At 37.1% G+C, this 25,785-nt stretch overlaps 1 protein-coding gene and 1 long non-coding RNA gene across 3 annotated transcripts; both read right to left on the bottom strand.

The window, feature by feature from the left end:
* Nucleotides 1-9,613: 9,613 nt before the first annotated feature.
* Nucleotides 9,614-11,984, bottom strand: LOC103428759 (uncharacterized). Of its 2 annotated transcripts, XR_011583595.1 has the most exons (4): nucleotides 11,953-11,984; nucleotides 10,298-11,821; nucleotides 9,829-10,201; nucleotides 9,614-9,760 (listed from the first exon to the last, which is right to left on the bottom strand). It is a non-coding gene; the product is annotated as an uncharacterized lncRNA (long non-coding RNA). The 2 variants fall into 2 exon arrangements; XR_528494.4 differs by having other exon boundaries at nucleotides 9,614-10,201.
* Nucleotides 11,985-15,709: 3,725 nt separating this feature from the next.
* On the bottom strand, nucleotides 15,710-17,698 carry LOC103441080 (probable carbohydrate esterase At4g34215). The gene is made up of 3 exons (XM_008379774.4): nucleotides 16,938-17,698; nucleotides 16,098-16,302; nucleotides 15,710-15,911 (listed from the first exon to the last, which is right to left on the bottom strand). The coding sequence occupies exons 1-3, from the start codon at nucleotides 17,559-17,561 to the stop codon at nucleotides 15,889-15,891; spliced, it is 852 nt and encodes a 283-aa protein (XP_008377996.3). The 5' UTR covers nucleotides 17,562-17,698; the 3' UTR covers nucleotides 15,710-15,888.
* Nucleotides 17,699-25,785: the final 8,087 nt, after the last annotated feature.

The following is a 25,785-nucleotide window of genomic DNA, read 5'->3' as shown; positions in this document are numbered from 1 at the left end:
TAAAGGGTAAATTACATTTTCATACCTCAGGTTTGGGGTCTATTTCAATTCCATACAACAACTTTAAAACATTTCACTTTCATACCCCAAGTACTATTTTATTTCAATATAATACATCCGTTAGATTTTCCATCCATTGATCTGTTAAATGTTGACGTGGCTGCCACATATATGCCACGTGGCTGCCAAATGTCTGCCACGTGGCAAATAAAAATAATTTTTAATTTTTTTTAAGAAACCTGAATTTTCTCAAAAAAAAAAGAAAAAAATTGAAATCGACATCTGCAAGAAGAAGAAGAGGAGGGAGGAAGAAAGAAAAAGAAAAAAAAAATAGAAACCCACTGCAAGAAGAAGAAGAAGAGGAAGAGGAAGAAGAGGAAGAAGAAGAAGGAGGAAGAAAATTAAAAAAATAAAAATAAAAATAGAAACCCAGATCTGCAACAAGAAGAAGACGCTAGGCGCCGGGGGGGTCGCTAGGCGCGTGCGGGAGGGGGGGGACGAGAGGAGGGTCGTCGGGCAGGAGGGGGTACGGGAGGAGGGTTGCCGGGGGGGGGTTCTTCTTCTTTCTTCTTCTTCTTCTGGTTGCTGGGGGAGGGACAAAATTTTTTTTTTCTTTTCCTCCATCTTCTCCTTCTTTTCCTCCTTCTGATCGTTGGTTGCAGATGTGGGTTTCAATTTTTGAATTTTTTTTTTGTTGAGAAAATTCAGGTTCTAAAAAAAATTAAAAAATTATTATTTTTTGCCACGTGGCAGACATTTGGTAGCCACGTGGCACAAATGTGGCAGCCACGTCAGCATTTAACGTTATTGTATGGGGTTGTAATAAACCTCAAAACCTGAGGGGCTACTGTGTAATTTACCCTAAAATAAAATAGGAAACATTACCCTAAATTAAATGGTAAAATTTGTTTAAAATCTGCACAGTCACGTTTTGGACCCATATCTGCTCCAAAACTGGCCCAAAATAGCTAGATTTAAAGCTTGGAATATTATGAACACTTCTTTAGAAGGCCACGAACCTATCAGATGTCCTCTTGGGCTCCAAAAATCGCAATTAAGCCCATAAACGTCATTTTCCAACATTGCACACTGCTTCTTTATTCCATTGCCAGAAAATAACAGTTTGGTAGAAAAATCCCAAATTTTGATACGAACACATCAAGGGACACAAGAACGTCCTCCAATTTAAATCACTTCAAAATTCGTTCGTTTGACCATGTTTTGGTCCAGAGGAAGTTGAATGTTTTATATTGAAAATATAAAACAAAGTATTAAAATTCTACCAAAATATACTAAAAATAGGATAATTGTTGTAAACATTCCTAGTTTAAGTATGATTGTGTAAATCCTAGATAAGATTTGATTCTAGTTATCATTTCCTATTACAACTTGTATTACTTGGAGGAGAAGGAATATCTTCTCTCCCTTTACTACTATAAATAAAGGCACAATGTAGGAGGGATAACAACACACACATTCCCCTACAATTCTACAAACACACATCTCTCTCCTTTCTCTCTCTGCCGCCGGCCCTAGTCCCTCTGTCAGATAAAATAGACCACAACACGTTATCAGCACGCTCTTCACGCTGTGCTTAGAAGAATTTAAAGAGAATTTATTCGTCTACAATCAGGGGAGTATTACGTTTCAATTATTTTTAATTGATTAAATCTTGATTTTATTGAATTCATATATTGTTATTGATTCAATTTATTTTTCTTCTTATGTTGAACGTGATACAAGCTTGAAGATGAAAGCCGAAATTGAAGAAATAATTTTTCTGCATCAAACCAGTTCATCTATATCATCACGCAATCAGGTTCTTTCTAAACAACGGCTTTTAACTCGATATTTTGCAAGCCCTGATAGCATGAACATTCACCATGATGCATGACCAAACTTTACGTTTAACGTATTTTAGATTCTACATAAATTGTGTATGCTTCATAATCAAAATTGCTACAATTATGTGAATTTGATATTTGCCATGAATTGAATCTTACATATGTACATGCATTGAAACTATTATTTGCATATGCATCAACGTAAATATGTGATTCATTAAAATTATACATGCATATAATATAATTGAATACAAAAAAAAAAAAAAAAAAAAAAAAAAACGAAAAAAAAAAAAAAAAATTTTAGGGCTGCACACAGCAGCCCATTCCCTTCTCCTCACCCCGTGGGCCTGTAATCCCACCCGAGGGTTCTTGGCCTATATTTTTAGGCCCCGAGATTTTATTATTTAATTTTTTTTAAAATAATATGGGTTTTTATATTTTCACCCACACTTTAATTTGGCCCCGAAGACCAAAAATAAATTAATTCACTTATCATTATACAATATTTCTGCATATATTCTTTGCATATTTGTTTGCATATATATTTGTGTTTGCCTGCAGGAATATATGAACCTGAAGTTCATAATTACTTTGAAACCCGAAGTTTCTTCTAAACATGCCTTGTTTGAAAACCCGAAGTTTTCACTTAAATATATCACCCATGAAAACCCGAAGTTTTTCATGCAAAATTAAACCAATACATGTCTATTAGAACCTGTATGTTCTACTCCTATGTGAATGGATTGATTTTTCTCCATTACACTAACCACATCTTGTCCATCTATTTTGTGATAGGAACATGTCGAATTTGAACAAACTCGACTTCACCGCTTTGGAGGTTTCTGGAAGGAACTACCTCAAGTGGGTTCAAGATGTGAAGCTCCACCTCACTGCAAAGAACTTGCGTCCTGCTATTGAAGAAGCAACAGATAAACCTGTTGGCGAAGCTGAAAAAGCCACTGCTATGATCTTCATCCGAAGACATATCCATGACGCTCTACAAACTGAGTACCTTGCTGAGGAGGATCCACGTGCATTATGGGTCGCTTTGGCTGATCGTTTCGATCACCAAAAGGACATATTCTTGCCTGAAGCAAGACACGACTGGCAGCACTTGCGCTTCCAAGACTTTAAGTCTGTGAATGAATATAATTCTGAAGTTTGTCGAATCCGATCACTTCTCAAGTTTTGCAATGAAACTTTGACTGAAGAGGATCTCCTGGAGAAGACCTACTCGACCTTCTCTGCTTCTAATATTGTCCTGCAGCAACAATATAGAGCTCAGAAGTTCACTAAGTTCTCGGATTTGATCTCTGTTTTACTTCTTGCTGAAAAGCAGAACCAGTTGTTGATGAAGAATCATCAAGCTCGACCTACTGGGGCTACTGCTGTGCCTGAAGCACATTATAGCACTAATCAGCACCCAAAACGCCAAAAGAGGCGTGGTAAGGGCGGCCAGAAGCCATCCCACCAAGGTCAACAGAGCCAAGGCCCATCCAAGGGAGGAAACAAAGCCCAGAAGCGTCCAAACCTCGCTCCCAAGGCCCCGAACTTCAAGAATAAGGGCAAAGCACCTGCCACAATGAATGACGATATGTGCTATCGTTGTGGTTCCAAGGACCATTGGTCCCGTATTTGCCGTGCTCCCAAGAAGGTTGTGGATGCATATCATTCTCGTCGTACGAAGTTTGAATCAAACTTCCTGCAAGTGGACGAACCGGAGACTACAAAGATGGAGGTTTCTGACTTTCAGAAGGATACCACTCCTATGGAAGATTAGAATCTTAGACATAGACTTATTTTTCAGTTAAAATAAGACAATTGGGGCCGAATTCCACCTTGTGGCCGAACCCCACCTTGTTTTTTGGTTGATTTTGAACAATTTTCCTTTATGTTTTGGATTATTAGTTGGCGATTTATTTTGGATATTAAGTTTTTTCCTTGAATAAATGAAATTATTTTGAATTGATACTTGTTTTTATAAACTTTTATGCATGTGACCGATTCAAATTAATTTTTCATTCTAGGTATGACTAGTGGGAAAATTAGTTGTCTGGCAGATAGTGCAACCACGCATACTGTTTTGCGTGAACGCATCTATTTCACTAACTTCGTACCTAAGAATGCACCTCTGACAACCCTCTCAGGCCCATCCAACCTGATAGAAGGATACGGTAAGGCACGTATAATGTTGTCCAATGGTACAATCTTGACCATTGCTGAGGCACTCTATTCTCCACGTTCCGGAAGAACGTTACTAAGTTTCAAGGACATTAGAGATAACAATTACCACGCTGAAACCCACGTAGAAAACGAAGTTGAATTTCTGTGCGTAACTTCCTACGAATATGGCCAGAAGCGTATTCTAGAGAAGATGGAGCGTAACCCGAGTGGTCTGTATACTACGACCATACGCCCCATAGAATGCCACTATGTGGCCGGCCCTACCACAGGGACCGCGCACGAAATTACACTTTGGCATGATCGTTTGGGACATCCTGGACGAATAGCGATGCGCCGTATTCTCAAAACTTCACACGGGCATCCACTAACCCGAAGCTTAGGTTCGATCCATGAAATTGCATGTCAAACATGTTCTATGGGAAAGCTTATTACTAAGCCTTCTTATGACAAGATTCGTTCGAATCCTCCCATTTTTCTACAACGGATTCAGGGGGACATTTGTGGACCGATTCAACTTCCCTGCGGACCATTTAGATATTTTATGGTTTTGGTTGACGCTTCTACACGTTGGTCACACGTGTGCTTGTTGTCCACAAGGAACGCTGCATTCTCCAAACTGTTGGCTCAGGTTATCAAGCTCAGGGCTCACCACCCTGATTATCCGATCAAATCTATTCGATTGGATAATGCTGGAGAATTCACATCTAAAACTTTTGATGACTATTGCATGTCGGTTGGGGTTGAAGTTGAACATCCTGTACCCCATGTTCACACCCAAAACGGCCTGGCAGAGGCTTTCATTAAGCGTTTACAAATGATTGCTCGATCGTTGGTCATACGTACCAAGCTCCCGATCGCTGCTTGGGGCCATGCAATATTGCACGCAGCAAAGTTGATCCGCCTGAGGCCTGTTGCGACACAACCATTTAGTGCCCTTCAGTTGGTCACCGGATGCGAACCCGACATATCGCATCTGCGCGTTTTTGGTTGTGCGGTCTATGTGCCGATCTCGCCGCCCTTACGTACAAAAATGGGGCCTCAGCGAAGGATGGGAATCTATGTCGGATATGATTCTCCTTCGATTATTCGTTACTTAGAACCTTTGACAGGCGATCTGTTTACCGCTCGTTTCGCGGATTGTCACTTCTATGAGATAGTCTTCCCGTCGTTAGGGGGAGATAAGAACGTCAACGTTCCTAATGAACGACGCGAATTCTCGTGGACGACTCCCACTTTGTCTCATTTAGATCCCCGCACCGCTCAGTCTGAAGCTGAAGTGCAGCGCATATTAGATCTCCAGAGCATAGCTCAGAGCATGCCAGATGCTTTCACCGATCTAGCGCGCGTGACAAGATCACATATTCCAGCTGCGAATACGCTGCAAAGATGGATGTACCAAATGTACGACGGACTACCCTCCTGGAAGCCCGGGACGCCAATTCTGGTGATCCACGTACATTAGCGGCTAGCCAATCATCTGCCCCTACACAAAAGCGTGGCAGACCCCTTGGTTCAAAGGATTCACACCCCCGGAAGAGGAAAACCACGGCACAAGGTCCTGAAGAGCCTACCGTGAATCCGACTATCGCTTACTCATTTTACCCAACTCATGAGGAAATTCTAGATTATGGAAGCGTCCTTGAAGAGACGAATCCTCCTCCCGAGAATCGTGAGATTTCGGTCTATTATGCTAGCTTAGATGATGTGTGGCGTAGAAATGAGATGATTGTCGACGATGCATTAGCATTTGCAGTAGCTATTGAGATCATGTTGAGCGATGACATTGAACCGCGTTCCGTTGATGAATGTCGACGTAGAGCTGATTGGTCAAACTGGAAACAAGCAATCCAAGTCGAACTTGATTCACTTGCGAAACGTAAGGTGTTTGGACCTGTAGTTCCTACTCCTCCACATGTGAAGCCCGTTGGCTACAAGTGGGTTTTCGTTCGGAAGCGTAATGAGAAGAACGAAATTGTGCGTTACAAAGCTCGTCTTGTAGCACAAGGTTTCTCACAACGCCCCGGGATTGACTATGACGAAACTTACTCACCCGTTATGGATGTGATTACTTTTCGATACCTTATCAGTTTGGTAGTTTCCGAAAAACTGGATATGCAGCTGATGGATGTAGTAACCGCGTATCTCTATGGGGATCTTGATACGAAAATTTATATGAAAGTTCCCGAAGGACTTACATTGACTGGTTCAAATATTTCCAAACCCCGGAACACGCTCTCAATTCGGCTGAGGCGTTCACTATACGGTTTGAAACAATCCGGAAGAATGTGGTATAACCGTTTAAGTGAGTATTTGACTAGTCAGGGATATGTGAATAACGAACTATGCCCTTGTGTGTTCATTAAGAAGTCACATTCCGGATTTGCGATTGTTGCAGTATATGTCGATGACATGAATCTCATCGGAACTCCTGAAGAGCTCGCGAGAACTGCTTCGCACCTGAAGTCGGAATTTGAGATGAAAGATCTAGGTAAGACTCGATACTGTCTCGGTCTCGAGATAGAGCATTGTTCGGATGGAATCCTAGTACATCAATCGAACTACACCCAGAAGGTGTTGCGCCGTTTTAATGAGGATAAAGCGAAGCCTTCGAGTACTCCTATGGTCGTTCGTACGCTAGATGCAAAGCGAGATCCCTTCCGTCCGAAGGAGGATGATGAAGAGATTTTGGAGCCTGAAGTTCCTTATCTAAGTGCGATAGGCGCTTTATTGTACTTAGCTCAATGCACTAGACCCGACATCTCCTTCGCTGTTAATCTTTTGGCAAGATACAGCAATGCACCAACACGCAGACATTGGACTGGCGTGAAAGACATCTTCCGTTACCTTAAGGGTACTACGGATTTGGGCTTATTCTATCCCTACGAATCCTCGAGTGATGCCGCACCCTATGCTCATCGGGTTGATTCTCGCCTTGTTGGTTATGCCGACGCTGGATACTTATCTGATCCGCACAAGGCGCGTTCTCAAACGGGTTATGTCTTTACCGTTTGAGGCACCGCAATATCTTGGAGGTCAACTAAACAGACCTTAGTTGCCACTTCGTCTAACCATGCTGAAATTCTCGCCTTACATGAAGCAACTCGGGAATGCTTTTGGTTGAGAGCAGTAGTGGGCCATATTCGAAGCTCCTGTGATCTTCATCCCGCCGTTAATGCCCCGACGACGATTTTTGAAGACAACGCAGCTTGCATCGAACAGCTCAAGAAGGGTTACATCAAAGGAGACAACACCAAGCATATTGCGCCGAAGTTCTTCTTTACACGTCAACAACAAGAGCATCAGAAGATTGAAGTCACGCAAATCCGATCACAAGACAATCTGGCCGACCTCTTCACCAAATCACTACCGAAGGCGACGTTTCAGAAGCTTGTTCATGGAATTGGTATGCGTAAACTTTCTGAGTTGTAACTTTGCTATTTCTCTTTGGAATTATGTCAAACTCAGGGGGAGTATCTTCTAGATACTTGCTTGATCTTAATGTACTCTTTTTCCCTACGATTAGGAGCATTTTTCCCACTGGGTTTTTGCTACCTAACTAGGTTTTAACGAGGCACCCACCTTGGGCTGGTCATATCCCTGATGATGTCCTGTAGACGTTTCTTTTGACTTTGCATTTCTCACGCATTTTTCCTTAGACTATGGATTTTGTCCCTACTTGGGTTTTTGCCATAGCCTTAGGGTTTTTTAGTGAGACTTACTACTTATGCAAGTTCCTACCTTATTGAGAATAAGCGTTGTTCCTTGGAATCAATGCCGACGAGTCGACTTCCTCAACTTCTGCATGATGCTGAATCTACCTTGAGTATTTACCCACTCAAGGGGGAGTGTTGTAAACATTCCTAGTTTAAGTATGATTGTGTAAATCCTAGATAAGATTTGATTCTAGTTATCCTTTCCTATTACAACTTGTATTACTTGGAGGAGAAGGAATATCTTCTCTCCCTTTACTACTATAAATAAAGGCACAATGTAGGAGGGATAACAACACACACATTCCCCTACAATTCTACAAACACACATCTCTCTCCTCTCTCTCTCTGCCGCCGGCCCTAGTCCATCTGTCAGATAAAATAGACCACAACAATAATATATATATAATATGAAATTGACCCGTAATTTACCGCCCAGCGTAAATTCTTCGTTTTGGCTTTCCGTGCTACATAATTTTCACCATTTAAAAATGGTGAGTATGTGGCTGACCTAGACACTAGATCTATCATGAACCCCTAGGATCTCTCTAAAAGCACATTTACTAATCCGTAATTAAAATAAAAGAAATTAAATTGTAGAGGAATTGAATTGAGAAATAATCAGAATCAAATTTTTATTAAAGCTGTTTACTAAAACTTTATAAAATAGAAATATGAATAATATTAATTTATATAAATGGTTTACTAATTCACATGAATCGGAATGAAAATTAATGTTATTACTAAAATGTCCTTGTGCCAGGTAATTTTTTATTTTTTATTTTGAATTGAAACACCCCAAAACAGGGCCAGCCAGAACAAAGAGGCCATCAGTTTCTCCGATACCAGCCCTCGTTCTGCCGTCGCCACCACCACACACAAACTCTCTCTTATCCATACCAACCCTCTGTTTCGTCTGCATCTCACCAGCTCTTCTACCCGAAGCACCTCCTCGCCAATACCAACTCGCATCGTACTTCCCAATCCACCCTGCAGTCCTAACGCCCAATTCCTTTTCCATCAAATTTGACCTTTGTTTCACCAAATCATACACAAAATACAAGATAGAATTGTTACCAGGTCTTATTGACATATATAAGGTGGATTGTGCTGGGAAAGTGCTACAACTGGTTGTTGCAGGTGTGTGGGTCAAGATGGGTCATTGGTGGATGGTTGTGGACAAACAGAAAGCAGAAAGCAACTGTGGTGGCTAACGGACGAGATTGAATGGTCGACTCGGCGGATGAGTCGAATCAATTTTGGCGTTCTTGCTGGTGTGTGTAAGGGCAGTGTCATGATGGTGGTCAAGGTGCAAGGACTCGGCGGAGGAGAAATGAAGGAGAGGGTGCGCTGCTGGTGGAAGGTACAAGGGTATTTTGGGTAGAAATGTTTGATTCCAGAAGGAGACATCCTCCGGAAATTCAATTCCCACCTCCAGTAATTGAATTCGGGAAGATTAAGGAATTCGATTCCGGATTTTAAGTGAGCCCCACTTACTTTTTCATTCCCTGAATGTTTAATAAACGCTGGAATGCTTGGGAGGAATGCGATTTCGTTTCTTTCCGCTCCAAATCCCGTGTGGTAAACACGCTGTAAGTGCGTCCAGAGATGGTTCTAGTATCAATTAAAATCGCAGATGGATCGTGAAAATCAAATCAGACCAAACAGATAAAATACGTGGGATTGAAACGCAGTTCAAATCCTGCGACGCAACAACAAATATAAAGATAAAAATCATACAAAACAGAGTTTATGAGGGAAAAACTCTGCAGCAAATGAAGATAAAAATCTCAGAGCACATCGCTCGTAAACACATTCCACCAAGAAGACTCAAATTTGATAAGACACCAAAATCAAAGCTTTACCAAATCCTACTGTCTTGCAATACTCCATCTTGCTTTATTTTCTCTTGAATGAACGTCACGTACAGAAGATCCTCCTCACGAACACAGAGATGCACACAGCTTGATGAAGGAATGAGATGGATGATAAATCTCTTAAAAATTTGCAATCGCACAATTTCTAACAAATATTTGCAACAAAAGTAAACCATATAGGTTACCAGGTCGACATATGAACAGATCTTATGCCTAACAAAACAAGTACAAGGCAACACAAATATATGTGCACAGCGCCAATACAGTTTTTATTTCCGTCGAATAACAAGCACACGTTAATAATATAATGTCATCGTGCACCAGCTGCTCTCACTCATTCAGTGGTCTTATCATCTTTGGATTCTTTGGCATTGCCAGAGATGGCATCCTTCGCTGATTGAATGGTGTTTGCCACTGCAGCAGCTGCACCTGCAAAAGGGTGAACACCCTCACTCTTTGCTCCGCCGTCTCGAATCTCATGAACCACTTCAACGTCCTCCTTCTTGGCTTCTTTGTCTTCTCCCGCCGGTGATCGATAATCCACTGTCTCCACCCTGATTTCCTCTTTTGTTTTTGCCATTGATCCCTACAAAATTTAACCCAATTAATTAAAAAACCAGACGTAGAATTACTACGCTAACAAAACATATAGCACAAATAAAATGATGGATGAAATTCCTACCTTTGAAGCATCCATATTGCAAAATTCAACTCGGACAATTCTCAAACTTCCACCTACAGATTATATGAAATTAGTTGGCTAATGCACCTAGATATATAGTTTACTTCGTCGAGTTGAAGGCGTACCAGCGCCTGACACGTATCTTGTGAGCTGCCCGATTCGTGTCCACGTATCTCTGTGTAGCAGGTCCGCACATATTTCTTTTGCTTTTTTTATTTTGTAATGGACTGATGTCGGTAAGCAAGACATTGTGACGGAGGTTAAAGTCACAAGAGATTTTTTGAAAGCATTACCAAATTACCAATGGGCCAATGGAAATCTCGCACCTGCTATAATTTGGATACGATAACACAACTTTTAAAAGCTACCGGCCATCTACTTTAGGATAAGGATTGTCTGCCCTTTTACTTTTGGTGTTCTTTTGAGTTCTTCTGTTTTGTTTGATCACGATTAAATTAAGTTAATATTTTATATTTTTTTATAGAGGTAATAAGACAAAAATAAATAGTAATATAAAATATTAACATGACTTAACCGTGATCACACAAATAAAAGGCACGGAAGGACATCAGAAATGGGGGCAAACAATCCTTGTCCCTAGTTTAGTTCCCTCATCTGCACCAGGGAGGGAAGGGATTGGGGATGACTCGTAGGTACCGTGGAGTCTTCTGCCAACATCAACCTACTTTTTAGATAACTATCTTAATACAACTACTTAATCAAATTATCTTAAAACATGTAAAGCTTCAACACATGTATGCCAATCTTGGAACTAGTGTTTTGGCATATGCTTATAGAAATTATTTTTGAAACGTTTATAGATACTAAACCAAATAGATCTACTAAAATGTCTTCACTCTTTCCTTAAGAACTCACGGAAATATCTTCACAACATTAGTAGATTGTGGAAACTAGCTCGTGATTAAGGATTCAACCAACAATTTGACATCCTATAAATTTGATGCAAGATAATAAAATATAAAATCATCATACCTCACGTGGAGTTTCAAACAGTCGATTTGATGTTCAGCTTCGGACAATCGATTTCATCTTCCTTTTTTTTTCGCTAAAATGTTGTAGTCTTTGTGTACATAGTTGTAAAGATTTATTTTGTTATACAAAAGCAATGAGTATGTGCGGTAAGACTAATTTCAAAATTTAAAATTTAAAATTAAATATAAATAGTATTTAATGAAAATTGACCGTACGAACGATCATGAACGCTAGGACCCTTAGGAAAAAGATCCGGCGATTATCCTTTTCCATATCTAAAGGCCTCACTCATTTGGTGATCCTTGGCTGACTCGAGGGTATGTCCAACTGCAGCAGTTGCATCAAGATCAACAAAGTCACTACCTCCTCCTGCAGCTCCCTTATTTCCACCATCTCGAATCTCATGAACCACCTCAACCTTCTCCTTCTTGGGCTGTTTATCTTCCCCTGCCGGATACCGATAATCTACTGTGTCCACCTTGATTTCCACTGCTCCTGCTCGTTTATTTCTTCAGTTCCCTACCAAAAAAACTATTCAAAACAGAACGCAGAGTTAATAGATAAGTTACTTTAAAAAATTCAAACAAATATTAAACATATGGTATAAAATTAATAAAACGATGAATGCATACGTTTGAAATATTCATGTTGCGAAACTGAACTTAGTCTGAAACTTGCACCTCCAAACATAACATGATCAGCTGGCCAAGTCGTAGATGATAGATATAGTTTAGTTCGTCGCGGTCAAGCCATAGTGTGGAAAGAAGGGGGCACCAGGGACGGGCACGTATCATGTGAGCTGTCCGCTTTGCGTCCACATATCCCATGATAAAGAATACCTACTTAGAATAAGTTCATAGTCATGTGATATTCTTGTCTAATTAATAGTATTAGGTCGTTATAATTTTTTCACATAAAAATATAATATTAATAAAAATACTATGTGATAATGAACTCGTTTTATGTAGATTATAAAAAATTAGGTATTTTTATCGTTTTAAAATATTTACATAAGTGGATACCACAAAATCTTATGTTATAGTTAATGAAAGTATAAATAAACTCTAAGTGTTAGTGAATCTATCGTTTGGATGGGATACGAATTTTATGAAACTAATTTCAATGATCCAACCGTCAATCTTGTTTGTATATGCTTCGAGATCGCATATGCCAAAAATCACAAAAAACAAACATTCAGAGATCAAGTAATCAGACAAAACTTTTCGACGGTTATAAAACAAAAAATCACGATTTAACGGTTATTTTAACTTCGATTTTGATAATTTTTTACAACTACACTTGTTGACCCTATATGAATACAATGAATGAATTCGATCGTCAATTTAAAATATTTACACAAGTGGATACCACAAAATCTTATTTTATACTTTATGAAAGTATAAATAAACTCTAAGTGTTAGTGAATCTATCGTTTTGATGGGATACAAATTCTATTAAACTAATTTCAACGATCAAACCGTCAAACTTGTTTGTATATGCTTCGAGATCGCAAACGCCAAAAATCACAAAAACCAAACATTCAGAGATCAAGTAATGAGACAAAACTTTTCGACGGTTATAAAACAAAAAATCACGATTTAACGGTTATTTTAACTTCGATTTGCATATCCTTGCACATTTAACTTCGATTTAACGGTTATGACTCTTTCATTTTGTATATCCTTACACATTTAATATTTTGTAATAGACTAGTGTATGGATGTTTTTTTATTAGGCTCTTATTTTCGAGTGTAGATGTAGTACTTAAATGACAAATATGTTTTAATGTTTTGAAGTAATATTTATGTGCTAATGTGTGGTATGTGCAAATTTAAGAAAAAAATATATTTTTCTTAACGGGTCATAACGGGTCATAACGGGTCGGGTCATTTTACCCGTTGGGTAAAGTGACCCGACCTGTTAAGGACCTGTTAAGATAACAGGTGTGACACGACACGACCCGTTAAGATAACAGGTGTTACACGAAAACGACACGAACACGACAGACACGACTCGTTTGCCAGGCCTAGTTTTAATCAACATTTAACAAGTTTTTTTCACAAAAAAAAAATCGATATAATTAACTGTAGATAAACTTATGAACCACTTCTATCGATTTCAAATTTTAAGAATTAAAATGAAAAACTATGTCAATTTCAAAGATAGTTAAAAAGGAAAATTAATGAAAAGGGTTTGAAAACTTTGAGTTTTAACGATAAAGACAAAATAAAGGGTAAAATGAATAGTACCAAGATTGATTTTTTTAGTATAAAAATATAATTTTTCGTTAAAATAAACAGTACCGTGAGTTTTTCGTTAAAATTCCTAATTAAAAAGCGGTCCATCATCGTTCCTCGTCATTTATATTCCTAGTCTTGCTTGATGAACATACGTTGTCAGAAGCCAGAGACTTCCCATTATCCACAATACACAGAATTGTTAGGCCTCATTCGGATTGAATTTAATTGGGTATTTGGATATATGGGTTGAGTTCTTGTCGCTTTTAGAGCCAGCCCATGATCAAAGCAGGAACAGGTATATTTTTATGCCAAATTACCATACCAATCGTACCATATTAAAGTTGTGCAAAAAAATTTGTACCATTGGTAATGGTACGATATTTGTACCGTATTATATATTTTTGGTACAGTAATAGTATTCAAAATCATTATCAATAGTATACCGTACTGTACCATTATTATTAATATTATATCATTTATTTATTCATTTATATATAATTAGATATTATTATTATCATTATATATGCACTTTATATATATATATTTTTTCATTTATCCAAAATCATCATCTCACCATTTAACCTCTATTTTTCCAATAAAAAGACCTAAGCCTTCTTGCCTTTGCGAATTCATATTTTCACTCATTTTGTCATCGACTTCATCTCTGTTGCTCCCATTCCGGCGACTCTCTCTCTCTAGTAGTTAGGAATCTTTGTACTTTTTCTTTAGGAATGCTGAGTTCTTTCAGCAATTCTTTCATCTATTTACTTCTTTTTTTCTTGAATGAATCTCTATAAAATTCGCGTAATTAAATAAAAAAAGTTTTAGAAACCCAAGAGGAGTGGCCAAAACACGCTTGGGCCTTGAATTGGGTTGGGAAAAAAAACCAAATTTTAGCCCAAAACAAAGTGGTAATTGTCATTACTTTACCATGCCAACCAAACTATTTGGCATGCCGAAATTCGTTATACCAAAAGTTTGGCACGGTAATAGTAATAGATTTTGCCATATAGAAAATTTAGTATGGTATGTACATGGGTTTTGGTATGGTAATCGTACCAATACCACCCCTACTTACATAGGCACCCAATTGACTCGGTTTAATGAGGGGAGTTTTCACGAAACATTCTCGATACTGTTCATTTTAATGAAAAATCACATTTTTACCTTTTCCTGATACTATTCACTACATTTTTATTTGTCTTTTTCATTAAAACTAAAGTTTTTTGAACTTTTCATTAGTTTTCCTTTTAATGAATTGTTGGGCCTTTTGGATTTGAGTTCTTCATACTTTTTCATCTCAGTTGATGAATTCGTACCATTTGATAAGCGCATTAGAGCATCTCTAACAAAAATTCTATTTTTTTTTAACTAATAAATGAACAATATAAAAAATTATTATTTAGCTACTCAGTTGACCTTTTCACCTCTAACAACAAATTATTTTAACAACATGAACAGTTACACTCTAAATTTAAAGAGTGATTGTTCATTTGCTATAAGAGAGACTATTTTACAACATGAATTTTTTGAATATGACTATTTAATAGAATATTTTTTTTTAACAAGTTTAAAATAGAGTATTAGTTGTTTTACAGCATCTCTTGGAGATGCTCTTTTAGCTATTATTTACCATGCTAATGCTTGAAGCACAAGGATCATAAAACGAAATTAATTAGCAGAGATGAAACAATTTTATGGTCAGTTACTACTTATTGCATGCGCTACAAAAATAATATGTATATCATTAGTGGCGGAGCCAAAAATGCATTACATGTATAATTAGAAAAAAAGTAGTTACAAGTATAATTAATTGGAGAACAATCTAAGGTTTTTTGTTGTTGCTTTGTATTGTCATGAAAATTTTAATCAAACAAGAATGATGAAGCTTTAACATTTGTATGAACAAAATTAGTATTGAGTTCATTATATCATAAGAACAGAGCTTGTTTACGAGCTTTAATAATAAAAATGATTAACATATTAGATTTGAACAAAAAATTAAAGTCATGGTTGGCTCAAAACTGTTACTATGAGATTTTTCTTTCAACATAATTAGATCTTCCTCTAAATTGTATAGATGTTGTTTTATATGAATTGACAAAAAAAAAAAAGGAATTAGTTTAAAAAAATAAAAAGGTTATTGGCATCAGAAGGCTTATATGATAAAACAGAAGGCTAGTTATAAAGCTTGATGGTAAAAGAATCAGAAAATTGTTTGCATAAAAAAGTCTCAAACCCATGGCTCGTTGGAAACTTTAAACTCTACTCCACCAATGGACCATATACTCCTTATTGAATATACCAGGAAACAACACGTCTAAATGGGTGAAATTCCAAAATAGGTCCAGACATATTCTAGCCTCCATGTAGCTCCGCCCCTGTGTATCATAGTACAAAGTCAATCATAAGATAGTAGCCTGGCCATTACCCTAATAAATACAAACATTTCAATTTGTAAACACTATGAATCAAGCAACAAGTTAGCTAGCTCGTGGTGAGAAATTTCAGTAGCAAATAAAGTACAAAATGGAAAACATAATTAGGGTATGTTGCAGGAGCATTACTTATGGCGATGGGCAGGAACTGAAGATACGCATCAGCCAACATTTTCCCAAGTTCAACCTGGGCAGGGGTAGTGAGGTGTAAGCCATCAGGCTCCAGTGGCAGACCTTTGGCGTCGACGGTTCTCACGTTTAGAAGGTCGATTCCCAGCTGGGCTTCTCTAACTATCTCTATCAGTGTTGCTTCATACCCGGATGCTAGAGCCACCTATATAACCAACACACATCCCGCACTGTTATTTCTAGAGTTGCAGACACACCATTATCAACCAACTAATTAGTCCATCACTAATTTATATAAAGTCATATGCTATCTGACCGGAAATTCTCTTTGCAAGACGTCCATTGTTTTAAGAACATTTGAAGTTAAACGCGTTCGTAACATCAATTCAATTATGTCTCTTCATTTCAACTCTAAGCTTAGATGTGAATTCCCTTATTAATTTTTTTAACCAGTTCAATTGGATATAATTCATATCACACTAAGAAATACCAAGTTGCACTAGGTTTACCTAGGAATCGATCAAACTTGTAATTAAATTAGTTAACAGTGATACCGACTTCAACAACTTACATTTTAAAAATATCTAAACCTAGCTAACAACGTGACATCATACAGAAATTAGGAAAACCTGCCTTTGCTAAATTTGGATTAACGAGATCAAGGAATAAATGGAAGCTGAGGCAAGAAGCTGAAAATCTAAAAGAGCAAAACCAAGTATTAATGTGAGTTGCGCGAGTTGCCGGTGTGTTCGTACTCTTACATTCGAATGCCACACCAGAATTTTATCGTTTGTATAAACAAAAACTGAGTACTTAATTAACAATACTAAGTAATCGTACCTGGATTACTGGGAGATCAGGAGATTGCAGATCCAAACGTACATCCCCCAAAAAAGTTACCAATCTGTTTTTATAAGACAGAGCGTCTTCTCTACTAGCTGTATCGCTCTCGCCCTGATACCACAGAAGTGCTCTGATCGAACCACCATTCTGCAACGAAGCCTTGGCCCTCCTGATCATCTGGTTGTACAGAAAGGAGCCACGTCTCCACTGGGTTATGTTAGTACCGCCGATCGCACAGGGAACTAACCCAATCTGACCAACGGTACTAGAGTGATTGGCCAATACCGCATTGGCAAACGCCATGCCGGGTCCAATCCCATTGGTCTTCTCCACGTCAATGTCGGCATGGAGAGGCTCGCTTGCTTTAACCCACGTGAGATTCACATTGAGCCGGAAGACTGATGGGTTGGGGCGGCACTCTGGCGGCACAACACCGTCCCAGGTGGCAATGCCTGTGGTGGTGTCGTTAACCACGCCGCCTCGACCCGCCATGTTACTCTGTCCGGCCAGGATGAATATGCTTTTGAGATGTTGATCTGTTTTTTTGTTTGGTTGTTGGGTAGTTGGAGATGCTGAGCAGGCTTGAGCCACAAGAGACAAGACCAACACGAAAAGCAGCATTGTGGGACAGGAAACTGTGGCTTCTTTCTCTCAAGCTTGAAGGCATTTTGAAAGCAGAGAGTCTTGCATTTTTAATATTTTTATGTCCAGTGATTATTCAGTTGAGGCAGGAATCTTACTCCACACTCATATTTGACATTCAGTCGCATAATCAATTGCAATTTAAAAAGTGCAGATCAAAATTTTAAATTAAATTTTGTAAACTAAATTATGTAGTTGTTGGTTATTGAATTATTATTGAAGTGTTGGTTAACGTATTTATTGTATTGTATAAATATCACCTCCTTATAAGAAGAATAGAAGCATTATTCTCAAAATCGACTAGCACCAACGCCTGTTTAATAAAAATAAATTAAATTTCAAAACCCTAATCCTATGTCGTGTTGCTCTGTTTGAGCGACCAGCCCAAAAAACGCAAAAAACAGCCGTTGCTTGATTCCTCTTGTCTTCGATCCTCTGCTTTGACTGAGCAGGTCTACTCGATTCGATCTCCAGGAATCGATTGTTTACCGCTCCAATGGTAGAGAAGTCCAACACCGATACCACCGAAATCCAGTCTTTCGTTGCCTCGGTTGTTGTTCTGTCAAACAACTCAATTTTAATATTAGAGTGTTGCAAGATGAACACAACTATGACCTATGAGCACTTCTCATTGAGATGCATATAGTCGGAAGTAGGGATAGGCAAAATACACATGAGTTTGATGGGTTTGGATAACGACGGTTACCCGTCTATTTAAAGTTCACGATTATGGTTATGGGTAACCTTTTAGACGAACAAACGGTTATGGGTATAACTGTATATCCTTGAAATTTAAATTGGCGGTTATAGGTATTAACCGTAGTTATAACGGATATTAATCGGTTATCGGTATTACCCGCGGTTATATTATGTATCCATTTACCCATTTAATTTAATAGGCCTAATCGGATAAATAGTTCCCGTGGTCATACGGTATGCGGAAGGTAGCCCCTGTGGTAAAAAGATTCAGATTTAAACCCTTGTGGTCTAAGTCTGTTAGGATTTATACCTAAAATTGAAACTTCCGTCATTCCTATGTTAGTATCATGCATGTGAGTATCACATGTGAGGATAAGATGGTCATTTCATCCCCCATTTCATCGCTTCCATCTTGATTGATGCTGTTACTCCTTCTTCAAAGGTAACCGACAAGCGATGGAATGTGGAATCCAAAAAAGCAATAAGATTTGTTCTACTGCTATTAAACAACTAATTGGGTTTTTGCCTTCTAGTTTGCTTTGTTTGTTTCCTTTTTGTTGCCTTCTTCTCTTTCAAAACCCTACACATAAACCCCTATATATACCACTAAGAAGGAGACCGACTAGAAAAAAGAAAAAACTTTCAAGCATAATAAGGAGGAGACCGACTGGAAAAAAAGAGAAACCGACTGAAAAAAGGAAAAGCCTTTGAAGCATAATAAGGAGGAGACCGACTGGAAAAAAGAAAAAAACTTTCAAGCATAAAACTGCACATGGTGGATATGATTACGAACAAACCATTTTCAAAATAGAACAATCACCTAAAGTTATCAAGATTGCAACAATACCTGAGTATGTTGGTGCGCCGTCTCCCTCAATTCTTCGCTTAGCCATCGATGTGGCTTTTCAAACAGGAACCAAACCTTTGATTTCAATAAAAGAATTTTGTTCGTGCTTTAGAATTGGGAACGTCATGAGGGTTTTAGCTAAGCTATTGGCATGCTACTAACTATGAAATGACCATCTTATTCTCACATATGAGACTCACATGCATGCTACTAATGGAGGAATGACAGAAGTTTTAATATTGGATATAAATCCTAACAGACTTAGACCACATGGGTTTAAATCATAATTTTTTTACCATAGGGGCTATGTTTCGAATACTTTATGACCACGGTGACCATTTATCCGATTAGGCCTAATTTAATATATGTAAAATTTTAAAAAAAAATTAAAAACCCTAAATTTTCAATCTTTCCGCCAGACTCAGAGTCTCAAATGCCTCGTCCCTCGCTGCCCTTTCCCCTCTCCAGATCTCACTCTCTATCTCAACATCAAGCCGAGCAGAGGACTTCAGCAGGGATTCCGAGTGGACCAGCACAGCTGATCAGAGCCCAGGTGAACACGGGTTTGTCTATGTCGTGTTTAGTTATTTTATTATTGCTTGATGCGGTGCGTTTTGATTCCCTGCCTGAAACGTGCAAACCCCATGAATATCATCAACTTGCTTTGATCAATTGCTTGTTTCCTCCTTAATTTAATTACATTTGAGTCAGTAAAGTTTAAGTATTTCAAGTGAGAATTTTCATAATTTGTGTATTTGTCAATGTTTAATGTTTAAGATACATTACTGCATGCTGGCATGAGTCAGTAGATGAGCTAGAATTTTATGTGAGAAGGGGCCTCATAACATGAAAAGTTGTAGTATATTGCACATTTGGAAAACCAATCAAATTTAGTACAAAGAACTAAAAACATTGTACAAACTCAAACACTTGAATACGAGTAAGAGTTAAGCATGAAAGATTTGAAAATATAACAAAAGGACTAAAGAAATGACAAAGAAAAGTTGATAGCAAAAGGAGGGGAAATGAAGTCTGCACTGAAATAAGAGTGATGGAGTGAAAAACGGGGCATGTAAAAGGAAAAGAGAGTTTAGATTAAAAAGGGGCACACTTGAATTTAATAGTATTCCACTGATAAACAGCAGCAACAACAATATGTTATTGTATCAAGAAAAAAGGCAGAATGGGCCCATGACTATTCTGGTCCCTTTGTAGCTCCGCCTATGGCATGAGTGTAACCACATTGACTAGAATGGATGTGCTCCCTCGTTGCACCTGGATAAGCAAACTTGTTTAATGTCAGAAAATGAAAATTATGACAAATTTTCTTTTGTAATTTTCAAGTTGTTAAAAAAAAAAAAAACATGTAGACGGGTGAAAAAAATGGGAAAATAGACAAAAAAAAATTGATAAATGGGTTCAAAAATGGGTAAACGGGTATGGTTATGGTTAAATGGGTAAACGGTTATGGTTAAATAGGTACACGGTTTTAAATGGGTACATGGTTATGGGTATGGTTAACTGTTTATAAACGGTTATGGGTATGAGTATAACTGTTTATGCAATTACTCAACAGGTAAACGGTTATACGGAACAGTTATGGGTAAATAACCACGGTTAACCTCCCACCATAACAGTTGTCCATCCCTAATCGGAAGAAAGAAGTTGCGATATTTTTGTGGCTCAAGTAAGGCTTCAGCCGAAGACAATCCTATGTACGATGATTGGTACTCTGAGGACCAGAAAGTCAAGAACTGGCTTCTATCCTACATGAAGCCAAAACTGATAAAGCAATATACTCGATTACCGACTGTAACTGACATTTGGAAAGCCTTGAAGGTTGCTTTATTTGATGAGAAGAATGAAATGCGAGTTTATACCTTGAGCATCTCACCTCCAACCAAATGGGAAGCCTGTGTCTACTTACTTTGGTGAAGTCACTGAAAATTTTCAGGAGTTAGATCACTACAGTAAGGTATCCATGAGTTGTGAAAAGGATATTAAGATTTATCAAGAATCATATGAGCATCAATGAGTTCATCCTATCCTGGGAGGCCGTGATGATAAGTTTGAACAAGTTCGTGGTAAGGTTCTGCACAAATAACCAACCACGAGCCTTCAAGCATCCTATGCCTTTGTACGTCGCGAGTCAGACGGATGCTATAAAGGGCGAGGGGAAAAGAGGGAAGCGATGGTAGTTTGTAACCGTCCTTCCTCAGAACTGTCCAATTCATTTGGTTTAGGAGGTCGGCCTTATACCGATTCATCCAAATGCACTATGCATAGCAAGTGTGCCTATTGCAATCTTCTTGATCACTAAAAAGCCAAATGCTACGTGTTGGAAATTTTGAGTAGAATTTCATTGTCCCACATTGCTCACCACCATAAGGTTCCCTCACTTTATAAGACTTTGTCCCTTATAGAAAGTGATTAGAGTGATGGATCGTGGAGAATAAAATTAGGTTCATCCTTGGAATTGAGCTTTGGGATGTGATAATTAATTATAATTAATATATAATTAAACCCTTTAATTATATATTAATTATCAAAAGATGGGCCTTAGGCCTTTGGGCTCGGGCTTTAATAATTAAATACGTAAATTAATTATTTTCGGATTTAATTAATTATTTTAATTGATTATTTATTTATTTATTTTAATTAATTAATTATTTTTAATTAATTAATTAATTAATTATTGTTTTATCAACATACTCATCCTTTCAGATAAAGTCTGAAGTGTGAAAGAACGCAGAAAGAAAACACACATATGAGAAGATGTCTTCGAACACATACATCCTTTCCTCATACCTGTTGCGAACATGCATAATCATATTATATATACATCCATCTGCATGGCATTTAGAACACAGAAAATCTAGATTATTCTTCTACAATCACAAATATCTTTTATGAGAGAACCACACAGAAATTCGTCAGAAGTCAAGTTTTCCGGTGCTGGAATTCTGACTTGATCGTTGAATCCTGGTGAATCAGACGTCCGTATAACTATAAGCACTGAGTAGGGATGAAATTTCTGTTTCAAGAATATTGCGGTACGCAAGCCTCGATCTTCAATATTTCTGTTAAATATTATCTCATTTTTCATACATAGTTTGCATTTTATTATTTATTAGCATATATAAATTTTCAAATATATATATTCAAGAAATCCTCAAATATTATTTGATATGTAGAAATCTTGGAGAGTCACTAGTAGAAAAATATGTTTGCGCGACGCAAAACACAAAATGTCGCGCAAAAGGCCTTTGCGCGACGAAGACTGGCGTCGCGCAAAACAGCTTTGCCCGACACACAAGTTCCTGCGTCGCGCAAAACAACTTTGCGCAACGGCATCCTTCGTCGCGCAAAGTTCCGTCGCGCAAGATCTTGGCGCCAAACAAAGAATGCTTTACCATTTTTTCTCCAACTTTGCGCGACGTTGATACAACTACGTCGTGCAAAGTCTTTTTTTTGGGGGGGGTTCTTGCATTGCCTTTTTCTCTTGTGGTATCCACTTGTGTAAATGTTTTAAATTGATGATCAAATTAGTTCATTGTATTCATATAGGGTCAAAAAGTGTAGTTGTAAAAAATCATCAAAATCAGAGTTAAAATAACCGTTAAATCATGATTTTTCGTTTATGACCGTCGAAAAGTTTTGTCTCGTTACTTGATTTCTGAATGTTTGTTTTTTACGATTTTTGGCGTATCCGATCTCGAAGCATATACAAACAAGTTTGACGGTTGGATCGTTCAAACTAGTTTTGTACAATGCGTTTCTCATCAAAACGATAGATTCATTAACATTTGGAATTTATTAATACTTTCATCAACTATAGCATAAGATTTTGTGGTATAAACTTGTGTAAATATTTTAAATTGACAATCGAATCAGTTCGTTGTAATCATATAGGGTCAATGAGTGTAGCTGTAAAAAATCATCAAAATCGGAATTAATATAACCGTTAAATCATGATTTTTCGTTTACAATCGTCAAAAAGTTTTGTCCCATTACTTGATCTCTTAATGTTTGTTTTTTTTGCGATTTTTGGTGTATGTGATCTCAAAGTATATACAAACAAGTTTGACGGTTGGATTGTTGAAACTAATTTCATACAATGTGGTTCCCATCAAAATCAATGATATATGTATTTACTAAGTACATTTTCATTTATTTATTTTGTACTCATAAGCAAAAGGGTAAAAAAAAAAAATTTAAAAAAAAAGACCTTGCACGACGTAGGTACAAGGTATCCACTTGTGTAAATGTTTTAAATTGATGATCGAATTAGTTCATTGTATTCATATAGGGTCAAAGAGTGCAGTTGTAAAAAATCATCAAAATCAGAGTTACAATAACCGTTAAATCATGATTTTTCGTTTATGACCGTCGAAAAGTTTTGTCTCGTTACTTGATCTCTGAATGTTTGTTTTTTACGATTTTTGGCGTATCCGATCTCGAAGCATATACAAACAAGTTTGACGGTTGGATCGTTCAAACTAGTTTTGTACAATGCGTTTCCCATCAAAACGATAGATTCATTAACATTTGGAATTTATTAATACTTTCATCAACTATAGCATAAGATTTTGTGGTATAGACTTGTGTAAATATTTTAAATTGACGATCGAATCAGTTCGTTGTATTCATATAGGGTCAATGAGTGTAGCTGTAAAAGATCATTAAAATCGGAATTAATATAACCGTTAAATCGTGATTTTTCGTTTACAATCGTCAAAAAGTTTTGTCTCATTACTTGATCTCTGAATGTTTGTTTTTTTGCGATTTTTGGTGTATGTGATCTCAAAGTATATACAAACAAGTTTGACGGTTGGATTGTTGAAACTAATTTCATACAATGTGTTTCCCATCAAAATCAATGATATATGTATTTACTAAGAACATTTTCATTTATTTATTTTGTACTCATAAGCAAAAGGGTAAAAAAAAATTTTTAAAAAAAAAGACCTTGCGCAACGTAGGTACAACGAATGTGATCTCATAAGCAGTGGCACCTACGTCGTGCAAAGTCTTTTTTTTTTTTTTTTTTTTTTTGGGGGTTCTTGCATTGCCTTTTTCTTTTGTGGTATCCACTTTTGTAAATGTTTTAAATTGATAATCGAATTAGTTCATTGTATTCATATAGGGTCAAAGAATGTAGCTGTAAAAAATCATCAAAATCAGAGTTAAAATAACCGTTAAATCGTGATTTTTCGTTCATAACCGTCGAAAATTTTGTCTCGTACTTGATCTCTGAATGTTTGTTTTTTACAATTTTTTGGCGCATGCGATCTCGAAGTATATACAAACAAGTTTGACGGTTGGATCGTTCAAACTAGTTTTGTACAATGCGTTTCCCATCAAAACGATAGATTCATTAACATTTGGAATTTATTAATACTTTTATCAACTATAGCATAAGATTTTGTGGTATCCACTTGTGTAAATATTTTAAATTGACGATCGAATCAGTTCGTTGTATTCATATAGGGTCAATGAGTGTAGCTGTAAAAAATCATCAAAATCGGAATTAATATAACCGTTAAATCGTGATTTTTCGTTTACAATCGTAAAAAAGTTTTGTCTCATTACTTTATCTCTGAATGTTTGTTTTTTTTCAATTTTCGGCGTATGCGATCTAGATGCATATACAAACAAGTTTGACGGTTTGATCGTTGAAACTAGTTTTGTACAATGTGTATCCCTTCAAAACAATAGATTCTCTAACACTCAGAATTTATTTATACTTTCATTAAGTATAATATAATATTTTGTGGTATCCACTTGTGTAAATATTTTAAATTGACGATCGAATTAGTTTATTGTATTCATATAGGATCGAGGAGTGTATCTGTAAAAAATCATCAATATCGGAGTTAAAATAACCGTTAAATCGTGATTTTTCGTTTATAACCGGCGAAAACGATTGTCTCGTTACTTCATATCTGAATGTTTGTTTTTTGTGATTTTTGGCCTATGCGATCTCGAAACATATACAAACAAGTTTGACGGTTGGATCGTTGAAACTAATTTCATACAATGCGTTTCCCATCAAAATCAATGATATATGTATTTACTAAGTACATTTTCATTTATTTATTTTGTACTCATAAGCAAAAGGGTAAAAAAAAAATTTAAACAAAAAAAATGACCTTGCGCGACGTAGGTACAACGACGTCGCGCAAAGCCATTTTGCACGACGCAGTGGCACCTACGTCGTGCAAAGTCTTTTTTTTTTTTTTTTGGTTCTTGCATTGCCTTCTTCTTTTGTGGTATCCACTGGTGTAAATGTTTTAAATTGATGATCGAATTAGTTCATTGTATTCATATAGGGTTAAAGAGTGTAGTTGTAAAAAATCATCAAAATCAGAGTTAAAATAACCGTTAAATCGTGATTTTTCGTTTATAACCGTCAAAAAGTTTTGTTCCGTACTTGATCTTTGAATGTTTGTTTTTTTCAATTTTTGGCGTATGCCATCTCGATGCATATACAAACAAGTTTGACGGTTGGATTGTTGAAACTAGTTTTGTACAATGTGTATCCCTTCAAAACAATAGATTCACTAACACTTGGAATTTATTTATACTTTCATTAAGTATAACATAAGATTTTGTGGTATGCACTTGTGTAAATATTTTAAATTGACGATCGAATTA

This window comes from Malus domestica, chromosome 08, assembly GCF_042453785.1.
Source record: "Malus domestica chromosome 08, GDT2T_hap1".
Lineage (NCBI taxonomy): Eukaryota > Viridiplantae > Streptophyta > Magnoliopsida > Rosales > Rosaceae > Malus > Malus domestica.
The sequence above is the reverse complement of the archived record's forward strand: the minus strand, read 5'-3'. Positions and strand labels throughout refer to the sequence as shown.

Coding starts and splice junctions, on each gene's coding strand:
- LOC103441080 (XM_008379774.4), bottom strand. CDS start 17,561: ATGCTGCTTTTCGTGTTGGTCTTGTCTCTTGTGGCTCAAGCCTGCTCA. Junction 16,303..16,937: donor CTGATCTCCCAGTAATCCAG/GTACGATTACTT, acceptor TTGGTTATATAG/GTGGCTCTAGCATCCGGGTA. Junction 15,912..16,097: donor GTTCCTGCCCATCGCCATAA/GTAATGCTCCTG, acceptor TATGATACACAG/GGGCGGAGCTACATGGAGGC.